This window comes from Branchiostoma lanceolatum, chromosome 15 (assembly GCF_035083965.1).
Source record: "Branchiostoma lanceolatum isolate klBraLanc5 chromosome 15, klBraLanc5.hap2, whole genome shotgun sequence".
Lineage (NCBI taxonomy): Eukaryota > Metazoa > Chordata > Leptocardii > Amphioxiformes > Branchiostomatidae > Branchiostoma > Branchiostoma lanceolatum.
Genome location: NC_089736.1, coordinates 6640255 through 6662128, shown reverse-complemented (window position 1 = coordinate 6662128; position 21874 = coordinate 6640255). Strand labels below are relative to the sequence as shown.

General features: G+C 38.0%; 1 protein-coding gene across 13 annotated transcripts in view; it reads right to left on the bottom strand.

The window, feature by feature from the left end:
• The window catches only part of LOC136449232 (trafficking kinesin-binding protein 1-like), a 49755-nt gene extending 42553 nt beyond the window's left edge, over positions 1-7202 (bottom strand). The window contains exon 1 of one of the 13 annotated variants that reach the window (XM_066449128.1): positions 6963-7202. In XM_066449128.1, the coding sequence (XP_066305225.1) occupies positions 6963-6996 (34 nt within the window). In that variant the 5' untranslated portion in view covers positions 6997-7202. Of the gene's footprint in view, positions 1-2297; positions 2616-6524; positions 6587-6735; positions 6813-6962 lie in introns of those variants that run through there. The other 12 variants (XM_066449129.1, XM_066449127.1, XM_066449120.1 and 9 more) reach the window with 12 other exon arrangements.
• Positions 7203-21874: the final 14672 nt, after the last annotated feature.

Genomic DNA, 21874 nt, shown 5'->3' with positions numbered 1-21874 from the left:
ATTTACAATTCAAACAATATGTCTTGTAACACCATTATTATAAAGAAGATTGGCTTTCAAAGACATAATTTCGACAAAAGCAATTCTTCTGTTCTATTTTACCTTTTAGTTACTGTTGTATTATACCTGTCCTTGGTGCTGAATCACTTATCTAATGAAGAAAAATAAGACGATTCCACATCTAGACAACAGCTTTATGTCTACATGAATGGGAATGTTATTAATTATCAAAGCAAATTCGCATTTGGAATAAGATACCAATACTATCTATGTGTGGAAAGCTGATGTTTGAAGGTGTATGAATTACAATTCAAACAAATGTTTGAGATCTACATTATGCCTTGTAACAATACCATCATTGAAATACTTGGCTGTCAAAGACAATATTTTGGCAACAGCAATTTTTCTGTTTTCTTTTATCCATTACTTAGTGTTGTATTGTACCTGTCCTTGGTGCTGAATTATATCTAATGAAGAAAAATATGAGGATTCCATATCTACAATATGTCTAGTGACACAATTATCATAAAGAAGATTGGCTATCAAAAACATTATTTTGACAACAGCAGTTTTTCATCCATTACTTACTGTTGTATTGTACCTGTCCTTGGTGCTGAATCATGTATCCAATGAAGAAAAATAAGAAGAGTCCATATCCAGACAACTTTATGTCTACATGAAAGGGCATGCATGAATCACATGCACATCCACCTCATAACCTGAAGAAAATTATGTTTGTGTCACTGTACTAAATGTGTCTGTGGCCATTTCTAACCTTCTCCCTGCTGCCTAACTCTGTAACCAATAGAGAACTGGGTGCCAAACGGCTACTTAAGCATGCTGGGGGTTAAAGCTGAGTAAAATAGTAGCATGAATGATAAATGAGTGATAATGAGATAGTGGGTGTGAATAGCTTACTGAGGTGTCTAGCTGGGAGATAATTGAATTATCTACTGGTAGTGATTTTAGGTGCAATCTGTTATGCCATTTTTCATAGACAATAAACATTGCAAATTTGGGAGAATGAAATAATGTTGATAAAAATTGTCCTCTTTGTATTTACTGGAAATTTTTTAAGTAAAAAAATGATAACATGTTTTGCTAAAATGAAACCTTACCAGTTTGTTGATAAAAAAACAATAAACCATGTATCAACAAAATTGGCAAATTTGGTTGTTTTGTCTAAAATTGCTAAAATGATATCTCCAAAATTCTACATACTGTCAAAAATAAATAATAAATTATATATTGTTACAAAAGATGTAGTCTTGCCAATGCAGCAGACAATTACAAATGGAAAATTTATGCCCTGCAAAATGGAAATATTTTGCATTGTAAATTCTTCGTATCATGTTACAAACAAAGGCAATTCTTCTCAATTATTCCTGCCAGTATGATTACCATCAGTTACATGCATTTCGTAGATATTTCTGCTCCACACCATAACAATTATGCCAGACTCATTATAAATTCTTTTGTACATATACAAATTTTACCATAAATCTTCTCATTTTAGATACATATGGAATAACCATTATATTTTATACGGAAATGTACTAGTATTGTGGACAGACATGCTAGACATTCTATGTATCAACATAGCTTACAGATGCTATTCTGTGTTCTCACGTATTCAAAATGTGCATTTCTAAAAGCTACATTGCTCGTAAAATATCATACATGTTCGACTGTCAGTTACGTGGAATATAATTTGACCACAATAGATTGCCGACATATTGGCTGTTATATTCAGTATTCGTTCAGGCATGTGTTTTATATACATTGTTGGCATACAGAGGAACCTGATTTTAAATATGCATGTAGAATTTCATTGTTCCTAAACGTGATTTATTAGAATCCAAGCATGTCCTGATTTCTGTTAGCTGCATCTAATATCGTGACATCTGGGTACTATATACATGATACAAGCATCGATATCAAAGCACACGAGTATGCATCTATAGAAATCCACTTATTTCTGTCATGTATTTTCTAAAAATCCTACCAATTTGGTTATCTTTCCCCTCATAAACTTGAAAAATATCACAAGATCTGGGCACTACATGATGCAAGCACCAAAGCACACAATTATCTATCTTCAGAAACCCACCAATTCCTGGCATGTTTTTTTCTGAAAATCCTGTAGATTATGGTTATTTTTCCGCCATAAACTTGAAAAATATCCCGACATCATTATACTGATTGTTACACATGTGTACTCCCCTTATATAAACACCACATATTGGCAATCAATTCATCACGTGCAGAAGGAACATCTAGCGTGTTATTTGTCCTACCTTCGAACGGCCACTCCACTATCTCCTCCAATGTATACAATCGTTTTTTTCCCACAGCTTCAACCTCAAACGGCCACTCTTCAATTTCCAGGTCTTGCATTCACGGTATCACAACCCCATTTTCCGTACGCGTATGTTATGAAATTTTGAAATAACGCTTTGCCCCACCTCTCCGAGACCGAATACGAACCGAGCCCGTCACCATTTGCTGTTATTAATCGCTCCACGTGATGGCTACGTAAGCGCCGTGTTAACGGGATGTTGTGCAAGCCCCCGCGAGCATCCCGTTTTCTTTGTGCCACGCAATTCTGCGTCTGAATTGCACCAGCAAACACATTATACACCCTAATGGGACGACTCCGTGATGTATCTGGTGCCGGGGGTGCCCCAGGGGCTGCTGGGATATGTCTGTCCTAACATCGAGGTCGTGGGGCGTGCTTAAACGTGTCCCCTGTTTGTCGTCTCTTATAGGACGATTCACAGGGATGTTTGTCTACGGTTTGGTGGGTTACAATGCTTTTGATGGCTCAAGCTATTCCAGTATTGGTATTTACATGTATAATACAATACTAATAAGTAAGTAATGCAACTAAACATTAAGCTTTATTCCTTTGCTCAATGGAATGGCAATCTATTCAGATAGTCATCTAAACCGAAGGTTTAATTTAATACCTGTCGTCAGTCACAGCCTCATTCTCAGTCACTGATAGATCATCATAGTGGATGCTAGCTGAAACATCTGACTCTTTTATCCAGTTGCTTCATCTAATATTTTGTGATGTTCTATCTGGATGTCTAACCTTCATCGACAGATCATTCTCATGTTTGGTTTTTGCTGCCTATATAACTCCTTAAAATTGCAACATGCTTTTATCTTTTTGCCTACAATATGAGTGAGCGATAATAACCTCATGATAATCATTGAATTTCTATTCTATATTATACATTTCCAGCTTCTGCATACCTTCATTTTTTTCTTCTATATCCTCTGAAAACAAACTGTAAAATTCTGTACAGAATCAAATCAAAGTGCTTAATCACCCATTGGCCCTGTCCCATGTGAATTATATATTATAATATTGAATCTTTGTATAATTATTTATGATTTAAAAGGATGTCTGGATAATGCCATTTTTTACAAAAACAAACAATCATGCTTGAATCAGATCATATCTAAATCTCCCGGTATATAATCTAACTTATGTTTTCAGTATACATGTATAATGATATTGAAGGTAACAATAGACCTCCATGGCCAATGGGTCTACTTTATGGAGGTTGAAATAGTCAGCTCATGACGTACACAGTTGTAGTCCATAAAATTATGCATGTTAGGACATACAATATTTACGCATCACTAAGCCCCACTCTCCTCCAAATCCCTGAGTATTGTGATTATCCACAAACTGACAGCAAGTAAAAGCTCTTGCAAGGATAATATGGGCTGCTTCTTTCTATTTCGAGCTAGATAGCACTTACCCATTAAACATCTCAGGGTGGGCATCATACAAAGGAAGACCCAAATCTGGCTGGTAAGTGCTAGCTTTGTTTCCTTACAATGTATGTTGGTGCTTTTTGCTTTAGATCTTCGGAAATCATAGGTTAAAATAATTCTGTGGTCTCTGTTTCTGCATTATAAAGCTCCTTGATTTTTCAAATGGCTAAAAATTACATCAACTGTTGTACTTCATTTCCTAGCAACTAGCCCAGGCATTATCATTTCTATGTCTGTGAAAGGAAGGTTTGGTTTTGATGTCTTTGTTTGCTTCTCTGTGTTTCTGTATTATGTATTTCCATATGCTAGCTGCTTCACTGCAGAGTGGCAGGAAGTAAGGTCAGAGATGCCAGACTGACAAGAAGTGAAGTTGTTAGTTTCCAGAATTACTAATGTATCCACATTTCAGGTCATGGGATCAACGAAAGAGCCTACTAGTTCACTATAGGAGGTATTGTTTTTGGTCTGTCTGTTTTTCTTTGTTTTCACAGTTATAAATATTTTCCACATATGCTAGTCACATTTACTTAAGAGTGACAGGAATAAACCAATGGACATAAGTAATTTATTTGCATAATTAATGAACACCGATTAAGAGAAAGTCTAAATTGTTCATGGAGGTACGACATCTTCAAAGTCATGTTCTTCTTTCAGCAGTATGTGCATATATAACCTACCTATATTAAACAGAGTAGGGTCCTGTCTAGGGAAAAGGCAAAAAATCAATGCAATGTTATCCAACGACTCAAATTTGTTTGGCCTCACTCCATCATATTAATCTGGACATGCTGTTGAAATGTTTGGCCATTATAAAACCTCACAGGGGCAAAAGTCACATCTGCGATAATAATTACTTCTCAACAACAGAAGGGACAAGGTTACCGATTCTGATACTTAAAGACTCAAGGGCAAAACACTTGCTGTATTGATTAAACCATGAAGCACACATTACTGTCATTGTGTGTATGAGTCTGTGTGTATCAGCATGCATATGGCATAGAGGTGGGTTCGAATTTCATTTTTGGCAAAAGGTGCACTAGTAGTAGTACTGGTTCACCTAATCTAAAATTTTTGGGGAACAGTCTGATAAAATCTTTGGGTGCACAACATAAGATAAAGTAGAATGTCAGCAAAACCGAATTACAACGTTACCTTTATGTTATTGGTCTTGAATCTAACATTCTACCTATTAGCTAATAGTAGCTAGTATTAGTATAGTCATGATCATAATGATTTTATTCATACTTATTTGTCTGATCTTTTAAAAAATCGTGGTGGACTATTTTTAATTCATGTGAACTAAATGCTATATGGCTTTGCTATTATAACTCACTTTTGAAAACCTCAATTGATCGTGTAATGCAGCTTTGTGTAACGCAGGCATTTTTTTCTACCAATTTTCTGTTATCCCTTTCTACTAGATATTTCTTTCTCTTTCTTCCTCTAGATCTGTCCCCCTCCCTCCCTCCCTCCCTCCCTCCCTCCCTCCCTCCCTCCCTCCCTCCCTCCCTCCCTCCCTCCCTCCCTCCCTCCCTCCCTCCCTCCCTCCCTCCCTCCCTCCCTCCCTCCCTCCCTCCCTCCCTCCCTCCCTCCCTCCCTCCCTCTCTCTCTCTCAATCTCTCTCTCTCTCTCTCTCATAACACAGGTAAGACCTAACACTGACAGTACTCCAGGTCTTTACACCAACATGGCTTCTACCTGTATTCATGAACCAATCTACATTGTAAACCCTTAAAGCTGTTCAATTTTTCACAAGACGTCGCCGAATAAACTGCAGTTTGATTACCTTAAGATGCCAGTCTGGCTTTCCTTAATCTTAGTCCCAGCTCAGGGTGCGGCGGGAATACCAAATGAGCGGTTTACGTTCCGCATTGACGTCATAGGGAATAACGCGAGGAGAGGGTGGAATTGGAATCCCTGTTTGTGTTCACCTCGGGGCTCATAAATTTGAAGAAAATGAATGGTGTTCAAATTGGTTCCTTTCTTTTATGGGGTGTCGTTTTGACTATATAGAATACTGATACACCTTTCACTTTTTGTTTGATTATGATTTGATGCAAGAAACATGATATACCTTAATGCTTTTTGGTATGTAATATATGGTAGATATTTGAAAGAAATTAATGGGGTTCAAATTGGTTCCTTTCGTTTATGAGGGGGTCGTTTTGACGCCACAACTTTCACTTTCTGTTTGATGATGATTTGATGCAAGAAACATGATAAACCTTAATGGTGCTTCTTGCAACATAATAATATTATTATGGTGCAATAGCTCATATCATGAATAAGAAGGAATGTAGCATTTTGTTCAATTCTATTACAGAGCTGTTCACTGCATCAAACGTATCTCAAGACTACCGAAACATAACCTTCTTAGCAAATCTAAAGGTAAAGTATTCAAATCTACCCCCGAAGAGACAGAGAGGACAACAGACGCATTCGTTGGATTAAGGAGGTGGTATGGATCAGGAAGTCATCACCAGTGATGAACTGAGACGAGCGGCGATACAAGCTCAGCCACGTTTGGGATTACGTTCTCGCCGCAAAAGCGCCACCTACATCGGCTACTTATAGCGGTGAGAAGCATGCGCAGTACTCCAGTCAGAAGCTCTCGGTGTCTGTCAGACAACTTAAGGAGTCTGACAGACACCGAAATGTCATGATCAGCAGGTGAGATTACCTGGTTGTGTTAAAAGAAACTCCAAATATCCTTCAAATCTACCAGTGCTCACCTGTAAGGCAACTTGCGTCTCGCAGTTCCTTCATCTAATCATCACGGCTTGGTGACGAATCAGCAAACCACAAACTACCAAAACATAACCTTCCTTGTGAAGGTACAAAATTCAAATCTACCCCAGCATCCAGCGCTGTACTGTTATGAAATGGAAAAAATTTTGTTTCGTTTCATTTCGTAATCTCAGTACACCTGTGTCCAGTGCTCACCTGTAAGGCAACTTGCGTCTCGCAGTTCCTTCATCGAACCATTGTGGCTGCAGCTGCTCGGAGACGAATCAGCAAACCACAAACCAACACTACCAAAACATAACCTTCCTTGTGAAGGTACAAAATTCAAATCTACCCCAGCATCCAGCGCTATACTGTTATGAAATGGAACAAAATTTTGTTTCGTTTCATTTCGTAATTTCAGTACACCTGTGTCCAGTGCTCACCTGTAAGGCAACTTGCGTCTCGCAGTTCCTTCATCGAACCATTGTGGCTGGAGCTGCTCGGAGACGAATCAGCGAGCTGCCCAGGGGAGTAGTCGTACAGCTCATCGGTGGCCAGCTTGACGTCTGCGACCGCACGGTGCAGCGCGGGAGAACCGCGTCACAGCCGGGGAGCGAGCAGAAGCCGTGGTTGCCGGTTGGCTGTCGTGTTCAACTTATCCGTCTAATGACTAGAGACAAAACAAAGAAGAAAAAGTTTGTTAACAAAAGAGCTACAATCTAAGATTGTCGTTGCATCATGGGCATAACAGTGCATCGAGGCGGAGCCAGCAGAAGCCGTGGTTGACGGCTGGCTGTCGTGTTCAACTTATCCGTCTAATGACGGAAAAGACAGAACAAAGAAGAAAAACAGTTTGTTAAAAAAAAGAGCTCGGACTTCTTAAATTGTTGTAACATCACAAATATCACAGTGCAGCGCGGGAGAACCGCATCACAGCCGGGGAGCGAGCAGAAGCCGTGGTTGCCGGTTGGCTGTCGTGTTCAACTTATCCTTCTAATGACTAGAGACAAAACAAAGAAAAAAACAGTTCGTTAACAAAATAAAAGTGCAGTGCGGGAGAACCGTGTCACAGCCGGGGAGCGAGCAGAAGCCGTGGTTGCCAGTTGGCTGTCGTGTTTAACTTATCCGTCTAATGTCTGTAAAGACAAAACAAAGAAAAAACAGTTCGTTAACAAAAGAACTTGAACTGTCATAACATCACGAATATCACAGTGCAGTGCGGGAGAACTGCGTCACAGCCGGGGAGCGAGCAGAAGCCGTGGTTGCCGGTTGGCTGTCGTGTTCAACTTATCTGTCTAATGTCTGTAAAGACAAAACAATTAAAGAAAAAAAAGTTCGTTAACAAAAGAGCTTGAACTGACATACATGTAACATCACGAATATCACAGTGCAGCGCGGGAGAACTGCGTCACAGCCGGGGAGCTAGCAGAAGCCGTGGTTGCCGGTTGGCTGTCGTGTTCAACTTATCCGTCTAATGTCTGTAAAGACAAAACAAAGAAAAAACAGTTCGTTAACAAAAGAACTTGAACTGTCATAACATCACGAATATCACAGTGCAGCGCGGGAGAACTGCGTCACAGCCGGGGAGCGAGCAGAAGCCGTGGTTGCCGGTTGGCTGTCGTGTTCAACTTATCCGTCTAATGACTAGAGACAAAACAAAGAAAAAAACAATTTGTTAAAAAAAAGAGCTACAATCTAAGATTGTCGTTGCATCATGGGCATAACAGTGCATCGAGGCGGAGCGAGCAGAAGCCGTGGTTGCCAGTTGGCTGTCGTGTTTAACTTATCCGTCTAATGTCTGTAAAGACAAAACAAAGAAAAAACAGTTTGTTAACAAAAGAGCTTGAACGGTCATAACATCATGAATATCACAGTGCAGCCCGGGAGAACCAAGTCACAGCCGGGGAGCGAGCAGAAGCCGTGGTTGCCGGTTGGCTGTCGTGTTCAACTTATCCGTCTAATGACTGAAAAGACAGATCAAAGAAAAAAACAGTTCGTTAACAAAAGAGCTTGAACTGTCATAACATCACGAATATCACAGTGCAGCGCGGGAGAACCAAGTCACAGCCGGGGAGCCAGCAGTAGCCATGGTTGCCGATTGGCTGTCGTTTTCAACGGACACACAAGCAAACAAACAAACACTCCCGATACAAAACCACAGTACACGGAGGCAAACTGCTAGGACATTGAAGTAATATCAGACAAACACGTTGTTTCCAAATATGATTGACATTTGACTTCTTACCTGCCTGTTAGGGAAGGAAAAAATGGTCTAAAAGGACATCGCAAAGGAGGTTAAAATTCATTTTCACAGTGCTGAATTTACAGAGCTTTTCTGAGTTTCAAAATACTATTTTCCTGAAGCTCTCTGCTTGATTTGAATGCCTTACAATATGTACAAACTGGAACTGTTCAAAATTGAAGGAACTACAAACAAGAAAACTGCTAGTACTCTAGCGCAGGTGAAAAGGGACGCTAAGATCAAGTCAGGTCTCATTCACTGAGCTCTTGAAAACTTCACATTCTATATACCCAGGTGTGAAATACAACCAAATCATGTCATGAAAACTAATTGAGAAAGAACACTTAAATGCCTGACCAATGAATCAGAAGCTTTTGGTTAGATTATATTTGAATAGTGAGCCGTTTAAATTTGTAGAGCAAGATTTGCATAACGAAACCTTGTAATCAACAACGGTGATTGATATATGAGTTGTCCAGCCTTTCAAACATGGGGAGCAAACATACAGGATATTCATGATGATTGGCCCTGCAATTCTTATTACTGTCAACAGGGGGCATTGCTGCATGTACAGTACTTGTCTTGTGTGATATAACAACAGGCATAATTTTTATAAACCATCATCCACAAGGTGACATTTATCTATTGTTTCTGAATATCATACCCAGAAGAAGTTTCTAAATTATCATCATATGAAGTCACCTGCAATACATGTATAACTTTATACTCTGAAAAACATTTAGATGAATATCAAAATATATTGTGGAATAACATTTGTAGATGCTACGGTATTGAAACATTCTGCCTCTCTTATATATCAATAAAATGTAATAAATACTAGTATCACATCCAAAGGAACAGTATTACACATGGATTACATATGATTGCCTACAAAGATCTCATGTACATGTGATTCATGGCATCAAATTCTATCAATATCATGAACACATATACCATACCGGGTAGAACCATGAACAAGTATGAAAGTTGAAATTCAAAATATACATACCATAAAGCTCATCAAAAATTCATCACAAGACCAGCTTACATAAATGGGGGATACCTTACACAACACCAAGACTTGTGCACGTGACCAGGCAATCCACACTTCATCAATATCACGATTCACATGTACAGGGATGTAGCTTGCAATTCACACACCTATGGCTGCAGTACTACATTCACGTGCTAGGTGGTGCTTTTGTCCAACCACTAGTTTTCCTTACCCCAGCACTTAGTGTTACACGTATATATGGAAGCAACTTTAAACATTCGGTGAACGTTCAATATGTTTTGTGAAAATTCAACCATTTAGTCAGGTAAACTGTTGAGGATTTGGCCTTATCTTTAAATGTTCAGTTTCAAAGCTGAATGTTTTATTGTAGTATGTTTTACAAATGTATTTTACTTTTTCAAGAAATGAAGAAAACAATTGAACACTCCTCATTTTTGTGACACATCACTTTTTCTACAAATCTCTAAGAAAATGATTTTATGTACTTTAACAAATCCTTCAGACTCATTAACAACATTCATCGGAGGGACCACAATCATCAATTAAGGCTCTTAAGGCAATCAAAGTGACCTTTTGTTTGAATTTGATCACAATTTGTATGAGTCGTAGTCGGAGTATGACCTTAATTACCATTTACCACACTTGCATACATGTATGTGCACCCTTACAACTTAATACTTACGCATACATATACATGTGCAACACTTAGTGCTGTAGTATGAGACAAACAGAGCTCTGATTCGATTTGTGACAGGAGTAAGTTTCTATTATACATAGAATACATTTGTACAATTTTTGCATTGAACAAGCTATGTATACAAGGATTTCTTTGCAAGCTTGTCAATAATGGCCAATGCTCTGGTTGTGGGATGGGGAGGGGGGCACAACTACAACTGACCAGGAATTATCATTGATTCAGCTACAAAAATATACTGTATATTTTCTCTTACTAAAATATGAAAATACACTACAGCTGTAATTATAAAGTACTAAACAATACACTCACCTATTGTCATAAAACCACCATGTTAAATCTTCTATAAAAACTACAGAATCCATCGTTTTTGCTATATACCTCAGCCATGTGTGCCGTAGAACGATTATCAGGTGAAATAAAGAAACGACCGGCAGAAACCGGCACGAGTAAACACATTAACGCACCAATCAAACAACGCGTAACAATGCACACCGTGGATGTCGCAATGTCAAAGTGATTATGCAATCTTACCGGTGAGCACAGTTGTTGCTGGAGATATCCACCATTTCGCATACGCACATAATAACCATCAGAAACTGATCAATTTTGCTATAACGTAAGATCCTATATCTTAAGTAGATGATCTTGGTGTGTAAACATTTCATCTGTGACTGAGTCCCTGAGACAATTTTGAGCACACAGTCATGTGTCTTGTAATTAGGTCTCTGTGTGTACTACGTGCCAACCAGCATGTACACTGTACACACGTCCAAAGGGCATTTTCTTTTGCTATCTCTCGCAAGGGGGAAAAAACGTTATAAGCTACTTTCATTGTACTGTATTAGTATAGTACAGACTGTTAATTCCTGACTCTCATCAGTATATGCAGGCCTACAAGAACAAATTAAAGTAGCAATGAAATAACATATATTGACAGAATTTACTAATCTAGAACATGATTTTCTAAAACTACTCTTGAGTACAACTGGTCATTTGGTATTCACCATGAAGATTTTTTTGGGCCCAATGCTACAAGAGTTTTGTAGAGTTCCTTGGATTGCATTTTTCACTCATTCATTAGAGGTCATTGTGTGACCTTGGGTACGGAAATGTTGAATTTTGGGAGTGAATCAATTGACAGTTTCTTCAATATCTGATCATCTCTTGCCTCCTCACACAATCTTCATCCTGCAAATTGAAGTATTGAAGATGGCTTCCTCTGGGAAAATGTAATTAGATTTGAAAACTTTATCCCTTTGCATATACGTGAGAAGCATGTTGGGGGCTGTTCAAACATGTAAAAGTACATGTAGTGGAGACTGAATGTCTGGTCTTATACTACTTAACCTTCCCCTGCTGCCTATAAGGAATTGGGCACCAAACGGCTACTTCAGAGTGCTTTAAACTTTAAATTAAAGGTTAAAAGTAACAATCATGAGGGTCTGCATGTCTTTTTTCGTTAGGCGTATCCAGCTTTTTTAATTCATTATTAACAGTACCATGTACATATGTAGCAGGCCCATTTTAATCAAGTGTTGTTAGTTAATTATTCGTGATGCATAATTGTTCGCTTAAGCTCTACATGACATGCTATATGTTAATATCCTGAATTCATCGTTAAGCGTTTACTGCCAACTTATTCGTGTCGCGAAATCAAACACCAGGTTGCCCAAAGGTCATACCGTAATGTCCGTTTGACTTTGAGTCTACAGTGTCGATGTTCGTAGAAAAGTTTGCCTGACACTGCCCCATGAATACAATGAACTTGTTCCCAAAGTCAATTTACTCTTATACCCTTGCTGACCCTCTACTGAATAACCATTCAGCGTTGCCAGCCTCCCAAAATTTTCAGCAGGTCACTGTTCAGTGTAACACTAACAAGGGAAAAATATACTCGACTATTTTGAAATTTGGCAACCTTCTCACCATCAACGAATTTGGCCAAAGGTCGCTGACAGTGTGACACCAGCTTTAATTTACAAACACTCAACGTAATGTTTCTCTTAAGACAAGAATCATGACGGTAATAAAACCCAACAGATAAAGATTTTCCCTCTCGCTGCAAAGACGTCTTTGCGCAAAAATGGCACCTAAGAAGCCTCCTTGATCCCCGATGGGCCTTAATGGAGGTGCTGGCCCATTATGGCATTAGGGCCTTAGATGGTCTTATGATGGAACGATAAGTGGAAAACACAGATAGAAAGGTCACAAAGGAGGAGTATTTCAAACTTCTCTAAGCAACATTCTTTAGATTTTTTAACTTAAACTATAGAAAGATCCGTTGTTTCTTTGAAAGATTTTAACAAAAATACCCTTGCAGTTCCAGACTAAGCTACAAGGGGGTCCAAACCTACACCACTTTTTGTTGACATGAAAAGCTATCTGCCAACAAAAAATCAAAACCATAGCCTGTCCAGGATAAAAGATACAAGAACCAGAAATTCTACTGCAGCACTAAGGAAAGCTACCAGGAGTCCCACAATCGACCTTAATCTTTGTCTTCCCAAGACCGACCCACATACCAAATATCATAACAAGCCATCCAGACCCTCTTAATGCTGACGGCAAATATACAGAAACACAAACACACACATACAGGCACACCAAAACCAATACCTCCATGGAGGTAAAAAGAATTTAACTTAAAAAGCACTCAGAGAGCATCCACCTCTGATTTCTCAATGTTTCAAAGAATAATGCTGAATTGGAATATCAACTTGTAAATAGAGTCTGTACAAGCTTGGTAGAGAGGTTCAGGGATTAAATACAGTCAGACTCAGAGGCATCCCGCTAAAAATTTTAATAAACATATGACGTTGTATAACTTTTGAATAGATACAAATTTAACAGAGCTGCAAAAAATCTGAAAATATCTTCAAGTGCATGAAATACAGATCATTTTTCCGAGTCACAACACTTTGGTTCATTTGCGGTCAAATGTCGGCTTTGATGCCCAAAGCGTCCCGATCACATGACACTAGGTCAGGGGAAGTATGTTGTTGAGGCTATGTGAGATGACCGTGCGTCACATGACTGAGAAAATTTGAGCGACACAGCTGCGCCACTTAACCCTACTTCAAACATAACAAGTTCATGTTCAAATTCAACACGTTCACAAGAGTATGTTCGGTCTACGTTTCGTCTGAATGTAATGTCTTTGTGATTGATTAGATGTAGATTATAAAATGTCATATTTCATCCAATGTCCTTGCACGACCTGTCGTAACTTCGGTTTAGTACAATGTGTTATCAAGTTGTACAAATCCAATGAACAGGTGATAATATGGGGTACTTAGGGACATCTGCGTTTAACCTTCTCCCTGCTGAAGCAATCTTTTGGCACCAAAATTATGGGGGAGGCAACAGGGAGGTTAAAACACACTATCGTGTACTAACAGTTTCATTGATTCTGTCAGGGAGGTTAAATTCATTACCTACTAGAGTCCATTCCGAGTCACCGCAAGGGTTTTATAATAATATTTGTAATCATTTTGAAAAATTTCTTATAAAAGAATATCTGACTGACAATAGTTCTAAATTTTTCTAAAAGATCAAATACAAAAATATGAATTTATTTGAATTTGTATAGATAATTTAGAAACATTTTGAAAGTAACTGCACAAAAACCTCTTTATTTGTAATAATTTCTAAACATCTATGTCATTATTTAACTTTTAGAAATATTAACAGAAAATGGTAGAAAATGGTTAACAATGGTAGAATGGTGATTGCCCCCATAAAAGTAGGTGCTAATCTGGCCCTTCTGTCTGCCTTTGTACATCTTTAGACTTCACTGCAGGACACTGTTGGGTCCTTTGTGGAAAGCATTCTTCCCTAAACTTCGTAAGGATGTGTGAATTACTTTCTTCCCAGCCCTCTGACCTATTTATAGAGATGTTACAAATAATGGTAGAAAATGGTAAGAAATTGTAAATAATTGTAAATAATGGTAGAATGCTGTTACCATTATTTAGAAACCATTGTAAATATCTTATTCTACATCATGAATATTTCTTAAGTTGTAGAAAACTTAAGAAATATTTAGAAAGTTGAAATCACATTCAAAATATTTCAAAAGTATCAAATCTCTTTACACAAATAATAACAATAACTTGAAAATAGTTCTAAATTATGACAATAACAACCCTCGCGGTGACTTGGAATGGACTCTAACAGTTTGTTTATTGTTTGTTGGTTTGGCTGATACATGGAGATTAACCACATTTGTGAAAAGATTGGTCAATTGGTTGGTAAACTTGTTTTCTAACACAGTAACAGGGTTATGAAAATGAAATTTATAATTTGCGTACAGGCCTTGGGTAAAGATCAACATTTAATAGGGAGATAAGAAAATCTTTTAATATTTTTTCTTTTTCCTACAGTTTTTCTTCTTTTTATATAACGTTCCTTCCTATTCTATATTCCTACATTGTGATTTGTTATTGCTACGTTAAATTCACATCTAAATCGGTTAGAGCTCAATCTATAACTGACTAAACAAGAAAAACTGTGTATGTAAAATTACCTGACAGTGTTACTTCTGAATCTGTTGTTCAAAATCTGTAGATACCACCCTGTCACTCTAACTAGTATTTCATTTCACTCCTAATTCTAACTACCGGTAGTTACCACAATATTTCTTGGTAAAGTGTGATTTGTACCATACTAACTATACACACATAGATACCACAACTTATTCAAATCCACAGAAACATGAGTACCACAAAAAAAAACAGTTACCTCAAACCAATGTGTCACAGGTCTCTATTTCCAGCCATCGTTGATGCCAAGAACAAAAGTTGTAAATCCAAACTGGCAAAAACGTATCCGAACGTGACGATAACTTTGGTATCAATCCTACAAGGAAAGATACCCCTCAAAATGTCCAAACACTTTGAAGATTCTCGAACAGTCAGCTTTGGGTAGATGGATATTCAACAAATTTGGAACAAACGCGTAGAACTATTACCATGCAGTAGTACATGTAGTATTGATGAAAGGAAGATTTGACAGGGACTAAACAATCTTAAAAGCCAAACTGAAAAGTGACTGTCCTCGAATCACTACCGGGCCATCTATTCAGAGAGGGTGTCAAATATATTTACTTGCTTTAAATCATATCATTTGTCACCGAAATAAACTAAAAATAAACAGGAGACCGAGGCTGCAGAAGGGGATTTGTAGGAATTAAAAACCTGACAGAAACTTAAGGACAAAATCTATAGAGTCTGACATAAACGATGTCTTTTCAAAATATATTTCCGAGAGGTTTAATCATAGGACCCTTTACCTAAACATTGAGTTAAATTTATCTTATATTCACAAATTTTTCGTCAAACTTTTCTAAGACCCTACATCCTCGTAACCCCTTCCACACCCTCAAATGAATCGTAGTAACCCTATCACTACTATCTTGTCTCTGTAGTAACAGCTTTGGTTTCATTGTTCGTTTGAAAATGCCTTAATCCAGTAATTTTTTTTCCTTTCAAAAAGTTACATTTGGATAAACCACCATAATACCCATTTCCAGCAAACTGCAATAACTAGCACGACTAGATACACACACTGAAAATATGAAAGTAAAACACAGCATCTATGGTGCTGGGAATAGAACCCAGGACCTCTGGTATGACAGTAGATGACACCCAACTATCAAGTCTTGATGAATGACGTCAAGATCAAAGGCCAGCTGTCTTTCTTACATAAATTTGACCAGCCAATAGGTTTTGGTTTCCGCAAGATGTGATGCGGTTCGGAAAAGGAAGTGTTACGGATGCAAAACAACATTTTCTTGTCACGAAAACATGGACAATGTGCAGACATGGCATTTGGATGACTGTATTTAGAAAGGGTAGACACATTATTGGGACACAGAATTTAGGTTTTTCGAATTCTTTGACCTCAACGGTTCATTATCAATTTCTGTTGTGCATACGTGGAGACAGAATAAAAAAAATATTGTTAATGGAATATATGTAAAAAAAGGACAAATTTGTTATTACCCTACTATTACTGAGTACTATGACCGTTATATCTATGTAGGGCGGTGCCTATCTCCAAATCGAAGCCCTTGGGCCACACAACTTTAGTACAATCACTACAGCAGGGGGCTAGTCTGCTGGTACTAAATGTAGTAGTGGTGTGTGTGTGCTACTACGTATACCATACTCTTTCCCAAATACTGAGTGCAAAGCAGACAAAGTAATATGTACAATTTTCAAAAGTCTTTGGTATGACTGGTATGGTATGAGCTAGCTATATAGGGATCAAACTCAAGACCTAATGAATACAAGGCAAACACACTAATCACTACGCCATTGCCCCGGTTTAATATCTAAAACTAAAGGTTTTACAAGATTATCATACCCAAGTTACTCAGCCCCCTATTCTCCTGGTAAGCCTTTCCCTGCACACATTACACTGACTGCTGCATTGATTAGGACAAAATTATCACACTTATTACCAGACGTTGTAGCACAGGTAGTATTTATTGGATTACGTACAAGATGCCCATGATTAGATTCAATACGCATTTGAAAGGAGGTTTTCTATGGCAGCAAAGCCTGGATTACATAGAGACAAAGGGACAGATCTTTATCTTCTTCTATTGTCATCTTCAATTAAGGTGAAGCATGATGCTTTTTTGTAACCTTCTCCCTGCTGCCTAAGTCTGTAACCAATAGAGAATGGGGTGCCAAACGGCTACTGCAGTGTGCTAAAGGTTAAGAAGCTGGTGGTGCAATGCGGCTTTGCTACGGCTTGCGTTTCCAGTCAAACACTACTCTTCTTGAGTGCGATGGGTTTTTTTTACGTGCAGAGGTTTGACGCTTGAGGTTTATACATGAAGCTACCTCATACACCGGAATGCTGAATTTACGTCACCATCCAAAATGACAAATGCAATCCCTTACATGTCCGAGATGAGGCCGATCCTAGGATGGAACCTTGGATCCACTGAAATCGATCCCTACGGCAAAGCAGTGGGATAAATCACCACTGACGCCACATAGATCTAAGGAACTAAAAAACATGATAAAGGAAAAGATATGATTTGTAATTTTGTTACTTCTTGAATGGCTACGACTTCTTCAATCTGCATAACTACATAATAAATCTATACAACTGACCTATAAGACCATTCACAGACTGATAGAATTTAAGTCCTCCATGTATTGCAATGACACTGGTCAAGCTATCCTCCTTTAAACACTGCCATTTGCTTGGCCAACCTTTCTGACGTTGGTGTCACTATTTGATCATGTGTTCAATTTGTAGCGTAACAGTGTTTATTAGCAGTCACAGTGTAGACCAACCCCCTTGTATGAGTTAAGTAATAATATTTCAGTGATTACATTTGGAGGAAAATCTGGATAACGTTATACTAATCCAAACATTTTTATGGATCCTCCATTGCAAGATAGGGCTTACGGAAATCCTCAAAGCTGCATCCTTATAAATGGCAGATAACAAAGAAGTTTAGTAAGACTTACCCAGTATCCACAAACCAAATATCATGATCACAATCCATACATAGCTCCTGGTCAATGTATGCCGAAACATGAACACACAGACACATCAAAAACCTCCCTAACAGCAAAAAGATGACATTGAAGTGATGAAAATTATAGGGGCCTTTTTTGTTCTGTCCATGTCAGTTTACTATACAGGGCTAGAGATGCCATACTTTTGGCTCTAGGATGAATAGAACTTCATGTGTGGCTGTGATGTAGAGGAATTTGATCTCCAGCACCTAATAAGGGGGAAACATAGTTTATGGTTAAACAAAGCTATCATATGACATTAACATCAAAGTCATAAAGGGAAAGGGCACGGAAAGGGCAAATCTTGTATTAAACTTAAAAGTGTAGCCACAGGCCAAAACAATCTGTCATTTCAGTTTGTGTTCTAAAAACTGAAAAACAGTGTAACGTTACATGGAGGTCATATCTATTTGTTTCATGAAAATGAACGTTATGTTTTTGGTTTGTCTCACTCTGTTTGTTTGTTTGTTTGTGTTTCTTGATATTTAGCCAGCACTAATGTAAGAAGGATTATAGATATAGATGAATTGTGATGATATTTGGTAGGTGGATAGGTCTTGGAAGAAGAAGGTCAATGTCAATTATGGGCCTCCTGGCGGCTTTTCTTGGTACTGCAGCCTACCTTGTGCGTTTTGAATATTTTGCCCCGGACATGCTGTGGTCTTGATTTTGTGGAAGCAGATAGCTTTTGACGTCATGAAAAATTGGTGTAGATTTGGGCTCTCGAGCAATTTGATTAGTTTAAACAGCTCTGAAAAGTTTGAATAAAAAAAAATGTCTTGCTTTTCGTCTATATTTATGTTTACCATATCGTGATGTAGAAAAACAAGGCAGAAGTACAGCCAAATTCCTACAAAGTACAGTACATTTTCTGTAACAGAATTTCTTAACCCTCAGAATGCTAAGGTAGCCATTTGGCAAAAAATCTGTATTTGGTATGGGCAGCAGGGAGAAGGTTAAAATCTAAATAATTGGCAGCATGTCAAGGACAAAAATTCTACATTGATTAATTTTTAACTATGACTTCAGTTAAGAACATAGTGTTTGTTTTGAAAGTTCATAAATACAAAAATAAAGCATTAGTTTGTTTCTAAACAGCCCAGTGCCAGGCAGGCTGTGGTATGTGCTGGCATGTCAGCAGTTCTCTGTGACATATTTGGGATGTAGGACTAGGGACGGAGTGGGAGGGGGGCCATATTCTCCGTAACACTGTAAATACATTGTATTCATTTTTCTGGTAGTATAGATTAGTAGTAAGAAAATTTCGATTTCAAAAACAGTTTAGTACATTCTTGTTCTTGTTCAGATACTAGGCCCTTAGCTGGGGTCAAGCACCTAGATTTCAGTACAGGTATGTCCATTAGAGTTTAGACTGTAGTGTAAAGTTTCCACTCACTCACACCGGGAAGGACCCCTACTCTTTTCGATAATTGGTGGGATCTTTGTGATGGGGTGTGGCTCTCCTCAAATACGGGACCTCCACTAGTACTTAATGTCCTAGCCAAGGGACGTCCCTAACCAAAGCTAGGTACTCATTTTCACTTGAGGAAATTTGTGTTAAGTGCCTTTCCCAAGGGCACAACATCCCTGATTCGGGATATGTAAGGGGGATTGAAGCCAGAACCTCAATCCCGGGCCAAGCACTTCGACCATAATGCCCAAATGCCACTACATAGAATAGGTGGCATCAGATATTCAAAACAACAGCATAGATTATTCTTTGTGAGGCTTATATACAGTTTTCTGTATTCAGAATTTTCTAAATACATGTATCATACACATGTATGCTTGTCCACATAGTTTATGAGAAACTCATGTGACAAAGTGAGAAAAGCACACATTTCGTTGTAAAAGAAGAGGTCAATGACTTGGACATTATATATTGAGTAATTGATAATGCAAAATCAATATCATAATGGTTTCCAATGTGCTAGTCACAAGATTTTCTATTACATCTAAAGAATCATTCCGTAATTCCAATCTACATGATATTTGAATGTGACGTGCACAGTTTATTCCCTTGGGACATCTCTTGCATATGTGAGGCCAACTACTGTATTTTCTCTAATAAAAGCATACATGCCATTACCAAAGCATATAATTCTTAGCTAAATTTTACAGTTTCTTCATAGGATAGCCATGATACAAGTAGCAATAACAAAGGACTAATTCACTCAGGTTCTATACTATAATTAACTGTGTGCTGTAATTTGAGCTAATACAGTATACAACACAATTATCTAAAAGCACTGACAAATTGTCCTTCTCCACTGAGGCAGTATAATTATGCCTTAATTTATCAGTGACCTGCTAATAATAGGTGACAATGTGTAACGTGGGTAGGTGTGCCATGCAGACTCCTTTATCTAAACAGAACAGAACAGGTTACGCAGATTAAGCAAATCCCCTTAGGGCCTTTACTTAGGGCTTTCCTGGCTTTTGTCCACTTTGAAACTTGACTATCTCAACAGTGGATACAGATACAGTCAAACCTGTACTACTAGTAACCACCTTTACATAAGGTCCACCTGGTCATTTATATACAGTCAAACCTGTACAAGTGACCATCTGTACATAAGACTACCTGGTCAATGTGACCACTTTTTGGTGGCTTTAATTTTCCCATTGACACAAGCATTAAGAATCATGTCTCAAGTGACCACCTGTCCACATGGACCAGATTTTATTGGTCCCCTGAGTGGTCTTCTTGGGCTGATAAATGTTTTACTGTAGACTGCTTGAGATTTTCTGAGACCAATGTTAGCTTCCAATACTTTATCAAGTGATAAATATGTACAATATGTAATTTTTCTAAATCGACATTCAAGAATATTTTAGGCATTCAACTACTATTACACAAACCTGTCCAATTTTACGATGATGTAATAATTTCACGATTTGACCTTCAGAACTGCACAAATGAGATATTAATAACCAGACAGACCATTTGGCTCTTATCTCTTGAGCCCAGAGACCTTTTAACTGTTTTTACTACATATAGACATGTATGGCCTTTTAGTCATATGACATCATAACTCCTGTTATGTAGTCCTTCATGTCTGGTGTTATGAAGTCCATAATGAAATATGAATTATTCATGAAACTGGCAGGTGGTGGCTGTGTGTATTTTTTTTACACCAGAGCAACTTTTGTGTATTGGAAAAAAACAACAAAGTGGGTTGAATGCGAGTAACATTCATGTAAAGATATACAAAATTGAAGTTATGAAAAGCAATAAGAACTTACGCAAGTATCATCACATTATATAACGTTACATACAGAAATCAAGATTATTAGTACATGTATGTTTGAATATTATAAATGACACCTTTTAAGAAGGGAAAGAGCAGCTTGAATTTTCATGCATAATGTTTACCAGTATGAATAGAATTTTGCACTCCAAAATGTCAAAAAAAGACCCTGGAAAAGGTTGTCAAGTGACTGAATGATTAGCTTTGGATCCAAAGTAGAACAGACTTCACTTGCAGACGCTTTCTTACAATAAAGGAGGAAAATAAACGACCTTAAACGTACCATTGATGCTAATGTAAACAAACAGCACAATAGCGGTAAGAGCCAAACAATGACGTGTTTAGCTACAGGGATACAAAAGTTTATAGGCAACAAATGATAGCTTATAAAGGACCATGTAAAACAATATTCCTGTTATTGGCTTGTATATGAACAAGAAAAAGGATATTCCTGTTTGGTGACAAGTTTTAGGAAAGGACGTATCATATGGTTCCTTTTGGGGTCTTTTGTACATGTTTTGTGAACTGAAGGCCTGCCTGGGCCAAGGTCATTTACATACAGTAGATGACCTTTGGGCTCAAAATACCTGAAAACTCACAGGTGGAATG